This window comes from Cottoperca gobio, chromosome 3 (assembly GCF_900634415.1).
Source record: "Cottoperca gobio chromosome 3, fCotGob3.1, whole genome shotgun sequence".
NCBI lineage: Eukaryota > Metazoa > Chordata > Actinopteri > Perciformes > Bovichtidae > Cottoperca > Cottoperca gobio.
The window spans coordinates 21,909,367-21,921,672 of NC_041357.1; the positions used below are offsets into that span (position 1 = coordinate 21,909,367).

Here is a 12,306-nt window from a genome sequence, read left to right on the forward strand (position 1 = left end):
ACATTTCTCTGTGGGGAATATATGATAAACATGGAGGAAGCAGCCAGAGAGTGGTAAAAAACGACCTTGCTGTTTTTCTCTAATTGTAAACGAGAGATGTCATACTTATGATCGATGATGATGAGGTAAGGGCGGATGCACAATAGCAGACTTTGATCTTGGCAAAGCGTGCACATGTCTGTGTGTGTGTGTGTGCGCACACACAACTTAAACACTAAAGCAGACAACAAAGTCCAAAAAGCAACATCCCTCTGCCTCTGTTTCCCTTACTCTTTCTTCTCTTTCACCTCCCTCTCTCCCTTTGGCAGCAAGCCTGGTCTCACTTATCCAATCCCACAACAAACACACACACACTCTCAGCAGTCACATACACCGTTTCAGAGCTACAAAGACATCCTGCTGTGGGAGTGGGAGTGCATTTTCTGAAGCTTTGGTTTCCCTTTGCCTACAAATGCAATCGCAAAACAGAGAAACGTACAACCCTTGTAAGTTGTACAAGAAAATTGTTTATTGAGGGATATACAGTCGAGGAGGATTTTTGCAGGTTCTCATCTCCCACCAAACGCAAATTGAAAGTTGGCAAGGGAACAACTACAACAAAATGGAAAGAAGGGAGAAAGGAAATATAAAGATGCAGTAGATTAATGTTGCTGTTTTCTCCTTGTTGTTTGTTGCGCTTCAATTCACAGTGTCCCCTTAAACCCCTTACGCCACTTCCATCCTTTCAAAGCTTTATGAGCACAGGGAGAAGGTGGACGCTCCCTTCCAATCAGCAGCCAACTGGAAAAGAGGTACATACATGTCAAAAGAAGTCAATATCAGATTGTGGCTTGGGAGCCGCAAGATGCCAAGCTCTTCGTTTGCTCCTTCTCCTTCTTTTTCCAAAAAGTCTTTTTTTCTGCTTCGCAGTCCAACACTACCGATAGCTGGCTGGAAGTATTAGGTAACATTTGTGGCAGGCAAGCAGACGCATATATATTCAAATGTCTTTTCTTAACCCAAAATGAACTTGCAGATGAACTCATGCTCACATACTGTGTGTATTTCTGCAGTCCATCACCACCTGAGCATCATAAAGATAAAGTAGAAACAGGAGGAGCTGCTTTCTATCACACTGTCGGTTAATCAATTGCTGTAATCACACTGATGACAGCTTTGCTAACCAAGTGATCCGTGTTTAGCAAAGCTGTCATTGCTCGACTAACACCGCCGATGTTACAGGTCCATGATTAAAATGATGTATGTTTGTTGTATTATGTGTATTTGCCTGTGAAGCAGGCCCAATTAGCACCTTTGCCTCAATCTGTCCCCAAATGTAACCACTAATCAAGCCTAGAAAGGGACCACAGAAGGTAATGAATCTTATCGTTAAACCAAACAACACGAGAACTTTGTCTGCAAATCAAATCATGCACAGCCCATTTATAATCTATTTATAAGTCACTATCTTGTATTTATCTGGTGACCAGAAGTTGGTATGAATCCAATGTCTGTTGCACCTGTGTATAATATCCAATATCCTGTCTGTGTCACACACATAGTTTGTGTGTGACAGGGGCATAGTTTTATAATCATGGCTATGACTCAATAACTGTCAATTGGTGCAATTGCCAGACACAAAGTACCACTACAATTAAATCAACTGGTCCTTTCCAACACATTTCACAGAAATCGCATCATAAGAGGATGGGACAACGATCCATGTGTAAAACAACAAAGCATGGTGGTGCTCCTGCAACTTCAGTCTGACTGGCTTCTGCGTCCTGCTTCTAACATAATATCGTCACTGAAAAACAAAAACACCCTCTTATATACAAGTTGATCAACAAAAAGGAATGTGCAAACCGGTTTGTAAATGAGAATGTGTACATATGGCTGGCATGCTTTGTTGCCTGAGCTTAGTCCCTGTTTGTCTGTGCGTGCGTGTAGGCCTGTAGAAAAATATGCAAAAGGTGTGGGTGTAACAGGTCAGCACCTTGAAAAAGCACATACACCACAAAGAAAGCAACCTTCCATCCCCATTAGAGAGGCACCTTAGTCACTCAGGCACCTACACATCCAACCAGCTATCCCATTTTGACCTTTCACCACCTGCCAAAAAAACAGCCTTCCATATAAACACACTATTCACCAGCACTATGTCATATTCAAAGTACAGAGCACAAATACAAGCACTCAGACTCAAAGACACATCCATTAACAGCCATCTTCCTCTGTGTGAGCCAGGCCCCTGTAACCCCCACTGAGGGTGGGAGACCCTGCGCATTGTAGAGCGCTCGTTTACGCCTCTCAGATGGAGCCATGAATCCAAATTGCCAATTAAAAAGCAATTACAGGCAGCAGCGGGAGCAGACTTCTGCAGTCATTAAAGCAAAATGCCAACGCACCAAGCCCTCCCTCCTTCACTGACTTGCCTATCACCCCCCCCCCCCCATCCCCCTCCCCTCTGAAAGAAAGACTTGTATCTCAGCCAGAGAGACACCAATCAACCCTTCCAACACGCAAGAAAGCAGGACACGCACAAACTACTACACACGGCAACAAACATGCTTTATAGGGGATCCAGAAAACAGACTCCTGCCTCTGTATGCAACCATCTTCTCTGTATTTCTCCTTCCTCCAACAGACTTTGCTTTTGTCTTTAAATCTTCATTTCTGGTTGTTTGTGTCCCCTTTCAACACCCATCCCTTTGTCAGCACAATGCCATTCCTGTCACATTGAAAAACACAGGCTTGTCATGGCATGGCACAAAGATATCTTGGCAAAAATAAATAATTTGGCATACAACTTGAATGATAATAGGAGACAAAAAGGGGAGACAAGTGTAAAGGGTAAAGGGGCAAGGTAAAAGTGCCAGAGTGTACAGTAGACCCTTGTCTTCGGATGCATCCTTCCTGATCAGTGTTTAGCAATGGAAGCAAAGCCCCGACAGTACCCTCTTTGTTTGAGAGAGACATTTTGATGGTGTGTATATGTGTGTACTTTACAGCCCCCGTGGCTCTTTGTGAAAATGAGAGTTATATGTGCTTGCTGAAGCGGCACCGCAGATATAGGGGAGATGCTATGACTGCAGCTTTCGTGACGCATCCCGGTTGTTGCCCCCCCCCCTAACCTCTACCCCTTCATCTCAACCTCTTGTCCACATCACCTCCCTTAACCTCTTCATTCTTTGGTTGGGTGGCCCCGTGCTGCTGGAGGCCCCACAAACACAACGCAGCCTTTTCAATTTGAGCTTGACCTCTGACACAAACACACGCACCTGTCCCTTTATTTATTTCTCCGCTATGCTGAAGGAATGGCAAAAAGGATGACATCATTGGGAGAGCTCCTGTGTCTCTTCAGCCCAGCCAAGCTCTGGTTGACCCTTGAACTGCAGATGGGTCATTTTTATAAAAGCTGTAGCTACAGAGGGTGAGGGTCAGGGGGGGGTTGACCAGGGTAGAAGACAATAGCCTGAATGCTACCACACATTACTGGGTGGCTGACCTCCTCACTCACCCTTCGCTATCCCCCTTTCTTTCTGTCTCCGGGGAACTGTCAAAGTGTCTCGGAGGTTTCCGCATGTTGCCAAGTGCTGTTCGTAACTGTGCGCTTGGCCTTGAAAATTAGCCCTGAGCTGAGATAAGAAGGCTTAAAGCAAGGCCATAATCCATAATCCACTCTTATCAAAGCAAGCAGCTCTCCCTCTCTCTCCCTCTCTACGTAACAGAGCGCGGGTGACGAGGCAGAGGATGCACTTGACTGCTTGAGTGAAGAGGGTCAGGCTAGAGGTGGGGATGGGGGGGGCTTAGTAGGCTAAAGGCTGGGGACTTGGGAGGGGCTGGGCCAAGGGCAAGAGGGCTAAGTGGGAGGGGGGCTGGAGGGGCACAGATGTTAGCTGCCGTTGAGGCCGTCACCTCGACGTCCCAGTGGCAGCTGGCATTGTTTAACTCGTGCAGCAATGGAAGGGTAGATGGCGGGGTGATGAGGAGGTTTTGAGGGAAGCAGACATTCACAGACCTGCCAGCTATGTCACATGTACATATGTCAAATACGTACTGCCACTAGGGGTTACAAGCCATCTACAAAATCCATTAATCCCTCGAGAGCCTGTCTGTGTGCATGCCTTTGCTGTCAAGCAAGCTGAAGAATAAGAACATTTTTGTTGCTTTAGGAAAATACAAAGAGAGAAAATACCCAGAAGCAATCTGAGACTTTGGGCAACTGAAAGAAAAAAGGATGTAAGAGCAACTTCAAGGTCAGTGTGTGATGGATAATTGAATGTAGTTTTACCTGGCGTCCCTCGCTCCTCCAGAGGCCGTTGCTAGTCTTTGTTGGAGCAATAGTGACTACAGGTGGAGTGTTTGGCACGCTATGGCCTGCTGGCGGAACCAGGACAGGCCCTGGACCAAGGGGACCCCTCTTGGGTGTACTGACTGGAGAGCTGTGGTTGGTGGCCGGGGAGGACACTGGAGAGGACTCACTACTGATGGAGGATGCACCTGAAGAAAGAGAGAGAAATAGCATGAGTACAGTGAAAGAAAGAACACAAGACAAGCTAATAGCGTAGTGTTTTGCTCCAATAATAAAAAAGGTAACAACAGTATGATCCTGTCGCGCCTTCACTGAGGAGTAAAATGTGTTGCAGAACTACAACAAGAACAAATAACTTACAGACACAGAGGGCCAGATGGATGGCCCTGGGCCCCAATTATGAAGTGACAGTGATCAGGATGAGCAGCCCTGTGAGAGTCACACAGCCTTGACATGCAGGACGGACACACAGCTTGGGAATGAATAGCCATGCTGAACGTATATACAGTCAGCGGCGCTTGCAGCAACACACAGAACCACACACACACAGAACCACACACACACACACACACACTCTCTCTCTCTCTCTCTCTCTCTCTCTCACACACACACACACACAGCAGGTGGGGAAACGCTGGCCCAATGAGCTTCTCGGTTGCGCTGTAGCTGTACCACATTAACAAAGCCCTCCAGGGAAACCCTGTAGCGCAGGGTCACGGTCTGGTCACATGCCTCGCTTTCCACACATCTCGCTTTCTCTCTCTCTCTCTCTCTCTCTAGCTCCAAAGCTCTCATATGATATGCTCACATTCACTTATGTTTATCAATGCGATTTCATCTTTCCAGCCTTACATCCTTATCCCCACCGTACAGGCAACACTTTCTGTTCTTCTTCCTTTCTTTTTTCCAAACCTATGTTTCTTCTGATTTCATCTCTTCTTCACCCAGCCTCCGCTCCTTCTCCTGACAGTACAGTGTGCTGTAGGTTTCCTCCGCTCAGAGTGAGCGCAGCATTACACAGTCAAACTGGGTCACAACCCTCTCAATGGGACACACACTTCGGCGCTGCAGGAAAGACAGTAGGAGATGTGCTCTTATGTGTGTGCATGTGCAGGTAGCATGCTTTTGTGCTTAAACGCGCTTACATGCAACCACAACCGGCTGAAACCTCGGGCAAGTTTCAAGTCTACTTCCTCTCCAATTATCACCATCAGAAAAAAAAAACACCACAGGTCTCTTAACAAACATCCATTTCTTCCCTGCTTCGGTTTCCGGGGCAACATAACCTAACAGACAGCGTCAGCTTATGGTAGGTGCTGTCAGGATATTGACTCATTTTAAACACCTCATTCTAACTAATACCACTAAATAATTGAAAGAATCAATAATGGCAGTGAGGTGACGGTCTAGGGAAAATTCAAAATCTATGTGTAAGTGGTGGTAAGAGGCGGAGGGTGGGGGGGCATCAAGAAAAAGATGTGAAGAAAAGGTGATGACGATACATGTGATGTGAGACATTAAAATGAAAAATGATAGGAGTGATTGGGGGGAAGAAAAACAGCAAGTGAGAGTGCAAAAGAGGTGCAAGGTGAGGCGGAGAAGAGGAAAGCAGAGAGATAAGAGGTGGAGATGGGTGAGTGGGTGATAGGGACAGGTTGGGGGATATTGAGGTGGGTGGGTGATGGGGGGGGGGGGGCATATGTTGTCTGCACAATGGCAATTAGTGGCCTAATCCTCCTCCCCCCCTCACCTCGGAGAGCCATTACTCTCCCGTGGAAGACTAGGCCAATCAATAGCAGCCCACTCAGCCTGGGGAATGGAGCTACACTTAATACAGCTCTAGTGTCACAGCCTATTCACTCACCACACACAGACGCACACACACTCACAACATGCATGCACAAGGATGGGGGAACAAATAAGGCTGGAGGGAGGGAAGAGGCAGAGAGGAGAGGACTGCTAAGCAACAGACCTCTCCTCTATCTATTTCTCTCACCCCCCTCTCCTCCTCTTCCTCCTCCTTTTCCATGTAGAGGCAAAGCAGACTGGAAAAGAGGCAGGGCAGACTAAATAATTAAGAGCAGGAAGAGAAGCAGGTGAGGCAAAGAAGGAAATAAAAGAGACAAGGGCTGTCTACCAACAGCTTCATTCTATTCGTGCAGCTTGCATAATCTTTGTTCACATCTAGGCCTCCTCCTCGTCTTCTCTAACAACACCCCACACAACCACTACCCACCTACCACCTCTTCATACACGCTAATTCCTTTTCCTTCTGTTCTTCAAACACGGTGCCAGCCAACCAGGCGTAGACCCGTCAGACTCAACGTGCATTTTTTTTTATAAACTCATGTACAATAGTTACAGCCAGTAAGGACTCATGGGAGATGTCAGAGAGAGTTGTTTCATGTTTGCATGTGTGAATCTATGCGTGTTTCGCTTTATCTTCCGGTTTAAACTTCACAAAGTCATGTGCATCTATAAGCCTTTCCTTCATCAAGCCTCTATCCCTCCTCCCAAGATTTCCTCTTGTCCGTTTTCAAACCCCCTGTGCCAATTTCCATACAAATCCCTTTTTTCATCCCTTCCTCACACGAAAGTGCCATCTGATAAAAAAAAAAAAAAAAATCATATATGAGGCATGTGATTGGCACCAAGCTGGTGTCATTTCTGCCATATGCTCCTCCCTTTCCATCTATATGGAGAGAAGATGGCCATAGATGCTGGCCCTGTGGGGAGCTAGAGGAGGCAGAGGAGGAGTGAACCACAGCCTTTGTCCCCAGAGTCTAAAATAGGCTCATCAGCTCTCAACCTGCACTTCATTAGCTGTACTGATTGTCACTTTCTTGGTGTGTAGCGGTGTGTGTGTGTGTGTGTGTGTGTGTATGAGGTGTGGTGTGGTGATGGGGTCGAGAGGGTGGGGGCGCAGAGAAAGAGAGAGACCGAAGAGGTAGAGACAAAATGAAAGAGCAAGGAAAAAAGGAGAAAGAAAGCAAGCGCTGTCTCAGTCCCAAGCTGTGTGTGATTAATGTGAAGCTCCTTTCTCTATCGCCTCCTCTATTACCAGTCCCACTCTCCCAGACTGCCTCCACACTTGACCGCTCAAGCTGAGCAACACATGCGCGCACACACACACACACACACACACACAAAAGATACAGCAACAAACAAACAAACCAAGCTGTGGTCAGAGGCTGCGGCCAAGTGTCTCTGCATAGATGGCACCTTTTAGTTCAGCCACTGACCCAATCAAAAAGCCACCACAGCTCTTCAGCAGGCTATTTCATTCCATGGGGAGTCAGGCAGCTACAGCAGTGAATCCCACTGGATCGCTAAGCCTTGATGGAAGACAATGCTACACAAAAATGTTTTAATTTTGCCAAATGGCCACTACCAATCTTCTGCCACTAGCACCTCTGCCAAAACAGCCAAGCATAGCCATCCTTGGACCTGCCAGGCAGAAGGTGCTCTCCTCCACCCCACCAACATACCCATCCAACCCTACACTCCCTCCTCCAACCAGCGTGCATTACAACAACATCAGCACTTAATTAAACAGTCCATTTCACACCTGGTGTGCATAGCAGTGCCCAGCCAACCCTGCATCCATATGCCACCCCACCAGCAGCACAAGCCTCAACACGTGCACTCTAACACACACACACACACACACACACAATAACTACTGATGCACACAAACACCACAAACACACCTGCTACTACAGTCTTGGCCATGCACTGACAACACAACAGAAAGCCTGTAATCTGCATCACTGAGTGGGGGAGGGGTGAATTGCACTGTGTGTGTTGCTGTGCCAGTGAGGGAAAGAAAGACAGTACAAGATGGCGGATGGAAATAAGAGGAGCAATCCTCTGTGCCTTCCGCTGACTGTACATTAGGCTTAAATGCTGCTCTTCTGAACAGAGCAATGTGAGGTGTATGGTTGCTGTGTGTGTGTTGGGACACACACACACACACACACACACACACACACACACACACACACACACACACACACACACACACACACACACACACACACACACACACACACACACACACACACACACACACACACACACACACAGGTCAGAGACACACTGCCCCGATGTCCCATCATGCTCTGGGCTCCCAGATAAAGGGAAGCCTCCGGCCACACACGCGCAAACACATACATGTACCGATACTCGCAACCTGATAAACACCACAGGTTTTCACAAGTCCACTAATTACTTCCAACTTCTCTTTTGTCCAGCCAATTCCATCCATCTCTCTTTCACTTTCATTCTCCATCTTTTCACTCTCTCTCCAGGCAGCGTACTACAGTTGGTATAAACACAGTCGTGCCATTCTAGTGGTGTGTATGTGTCTAAGAAGAAACAACTGAGAGGATTAAACCCAGGTCTGCCTAATTAATCAGATATCAGCAGGCCTGCCTTTCTGAGGCAGTGTGTTATCTGTGCGTGTTGTGTGCTTGCGTACACATGTGAGTGCCATCGTGTGTGTTCATGCGAGTGTACATGGGATGAGTGTGGGTCCTTTACGCTGCTCTGATACTCATTATCCATCACCTCCCCTCTTCAGCGCAGCACTCAGTACACAGAGCTATTCATTATACTCGCCGCAGACAAGTGACAATGTACGTGTGTGCGCGCGCGTGTGTGTGTGTGTGTGTGTGTGTGTGTGTGTGTGTGTGTGTGTGTGTGTGTGTGTGTGTGTGTGTGTGTGTGTGTGTGTGTGTGTGTGTGTGTGTGTGTGTGTGTGTGTGTGTGTGTGTGTGTGCGCGCGCGTATAAACAACAGCCGTGTTCAGGGTCTTAAATCAGTTCAGCAGCCAGTGGCAGTGATACTAGTACTCAAACCTAACTAATTCCTCTAGGCCTTAGGACACTGAGTCATGGCACCTCATATATACAGCACCACTCACCTCAAAGCATGAACCAGAGGGTGAGAGAGAAAGAGAGGATGAGTCAAAGTAGCTAATGAAAGGACAGCAGGCTGCAGCATGCTAAGAAATCACAAGGCTTACACAGTTGCAAAGACAACTGTTTGCATGTGTGGGGGTGTTTGGGTGTGTGTGTTGCCTATAAATACAGGCTCTGCAGACAGAGAGGTGACTGGAGCTCCAGGGGCTACATGTCTCTGCCCACCCCGGAGCTGGTGCTCCTAACAGAGCAGAGTTGCCCCTGACGGCTGACTCACCCACACATCACAGCCTACACCAGCCAGGCGGCTCAGTCAGCAAGCCTCAAAAATAACAAAGGGGCTTTTTCTGCTTTTAATAAAAAGGTGGTAGAGCTTAATCAGACAGGATCTGGTGTCTGTCTGTTTCTATGACAAAGACACAGACAGGAGCTCTTTGCCATGGTAGATTGTGAATTTCAAGTAGAACAGCGCACACGTATTCTCACCTCGCACCACAGTGAAAAATAAAAAAGCAGAGGTATTAAAAAAACATAACCAAGAGAACGCATTCTTGTGTTCTCCGACTGCAACTGACACAAAAGGGGATAAGAAACAAAAGATAAGATGGAAAATTCCAATAAAAAAAAAAGGTGAGTTTACGATAAAATGAAAAGGCAGGACTGAACTCTGGAAATTGATTTTTCTGTTTGAGAGAGACAGAGTGAGAAAGTAATAGGACTGGCATGTAGAGTTGAGGGAGTGAAGAGAGATGAAGGGGAGAAGGATTGAGAGGGAGGTGAGGAGAGGTTGGGGCTGAGTTCTCCTTCTCCCTCTCTCTCTCTCTCTCTCTGGGTAATAAATCATTTGCAGGGTTCTGGGTCCCAGGCTGCAGTGGGCTGGGGAGCAAGTTGTCCAGGGACAGCCAGGAAGGAGGGGACCAGCTGATTTAAGAGCCAGAGCAAGGGTGGACAGCTGGGGTAGCTGGGCCTCTCCGGGGCCAGGGCATGGAGCCACACATGCATATGCACACACATGTACACAGTCTCAATAAACTTCCTACTGAGGCTCTCCTGTGTAGATTCTGCTTTGTAGTTTTGAATTTATGTAGGGGTAATTAAGACACCGGGCACATGGGTTTGAAACATATTTGTATGGTCATGTGTATTAAAAGGCCAGTTTTGCTTTTACTAAATATACAGGAAAAAAAGTAGAAAACTACTGAGAGTTGGGAATTCCATGTTATGTTTAACGTGGGTGTGTGTATAAACTGACAAGGACGAATGTATGAAGGGGAATTATAACACACATTGACGTACATGCACATTAAGTGGGTCAGCTAGAGGGACTCCTCTTCGTCCCAGTATCTCCAGGGACACCAACTAATTCAATCCTGTGTGGATATCATCCCATTGCCTTTAGCAGTTCTGCACTCAAGCTACACAAACCAGCCATGGAACATATCACAGTGCACACACACCGCTCCAACACACACACACACACAGACCAGATAAACAACCACACACGTACAGAGTCCAGGGGGGTAAAGAACACATAATCCATCAGTTTTGCAAGTAAGGGTCAGGGTACAGGATGTAACAATACATGTAGCTTTTATTATGGTTTGATACACACAAGGGTACTGGGATCATGGTTTAATATTATCATAATATGTTCAACACATATTGAGAAAATATAAGACCAAACCATAATCTGTAAATTCATTACAGAATAAATGTTTGAAACACTTAATTCCATCGCCGAATGAGCTTGCAAAGTAGAAGCCTTCAAAATAAAAGACCATTTTCTTCATTACTTATACAGAAAGAACTTGACAGTGTCATGAATGTCAAATCCCTGTCACAGGCTGTGTGGCTTTACCTCGAGGTTCTTCAGCCTGTTTCGCCAGTTTACGGAGCGCTGCAGCAAATCCAGAGTGAGCAGACTGGGTAGCGGGGCTTCCATTGGCTACGATGGAACCGTTGAGAGGCGACGGGGTAAGGGGGCTGACCGTCGCCGTGGTACGGGTCGCCGTGGAGATCATTCCTAACGATGGTGACTTTGGCTCATGGCTCATGCCTATAAAAAAAAGGGAGGAAAATTGTTAAGTATTTATAAATCAATACTGCATTTATGAAGAACCAACAAAACATGCGAGTCATGAGGACCTCATACAGTCCTACACACAAACGCATATATTGCAAGAAATATGCAAAGACCAAGTGAGGCGCAGTGAGCCGTTTCCTTGGACACAGAGACAGTCAGGTCAGAGTGCGGTGCTGGGTTTCGGTTTGTGACAGCTGGGGCAGAGGGGCTTTGGTTGTATGGCTTAGGGTCAGAGGTGAGAGGTTAAGAGGGCAGGTCTCCCTTCCCTGTGCTCAAAGAGCTTCAGTCTGGATGTGTGTCTGCCAGAGGGCCATGGTCACAGAGTTTACACAACACCTCGACTGAGCCGAGTAGATCATAGTATAGTAGATGTTAACAAAAACGCGTAAAAACATTCAGTGCCTTCCTCGGCATGTTACAAATGTTCAACTCATTGGTTCCCCCACACGACTATCACTTAAGAAAAAGTGTCCCATCTTATTGCACTTGATCCAATTAATGCTGGCATGGAGGTGAAGACCCTTCTCTAATCAGGAAGGAAGAGAATTACCACAAAACTGTAAGAGGAACTAAACTGTGATGTTTTAAATACTGCCAGCTAGATATCTCTAAATTTAGACAGTGGGTTTTGAATGAATCTTGGGATTTCTTGACTCAACGGTGCTGGGACTTCCAGTGTTTAAAACAGCTGAACTGAACAGACTGAACAGCAACAGTGAAACGTATGGTTTTCTTGTGCCATGTCTCTTTCTAGCTTCAGATTTAAAAGGAGCACTGTGGTGGTTTGAGGGCAAAAGAGGGTGAGTAGTGTTGAGACGGCTGTCCCTTTCCTTCCTGTGTGTGCGTGTGTTACTGTGTGTTGAAAGGTGACACCGTGTTGACAGCCCCTCGGTCAGTGGAATCCCTAAGTGCCAGAACGGCGTGCGATAGCCGTACGAGCTCGGGCAAAATACACATACATTAAGGGTGGCATAGAGGAGAGTGTAAACTCAGACGAGCGTAGTTTG

At 46.8% G+C, this 12,306-nt stretch overlaps 1 protein-coding gene across 1 annotated transcript in view; it reads right to left on the reverse strand.

Annotated features, from left to right (window-relative positions):
• gse1b (Gse1 coiled-coil protein b) overlaps positions 1-12,306 on the reverse strand; it is a 161,133-nt gene that overhangs the window by 12,340 nt on the left and 136,487 nt on the right. The window contains 2 exon segments of the mRNA XM_029454477.1: positions 4,274-4,482; positions 11,075-11,272. Coding sequence (XP_029310337.1) covers positions 4,274-4,482; positions 11,075-11,272 — 407 coding nt within the window.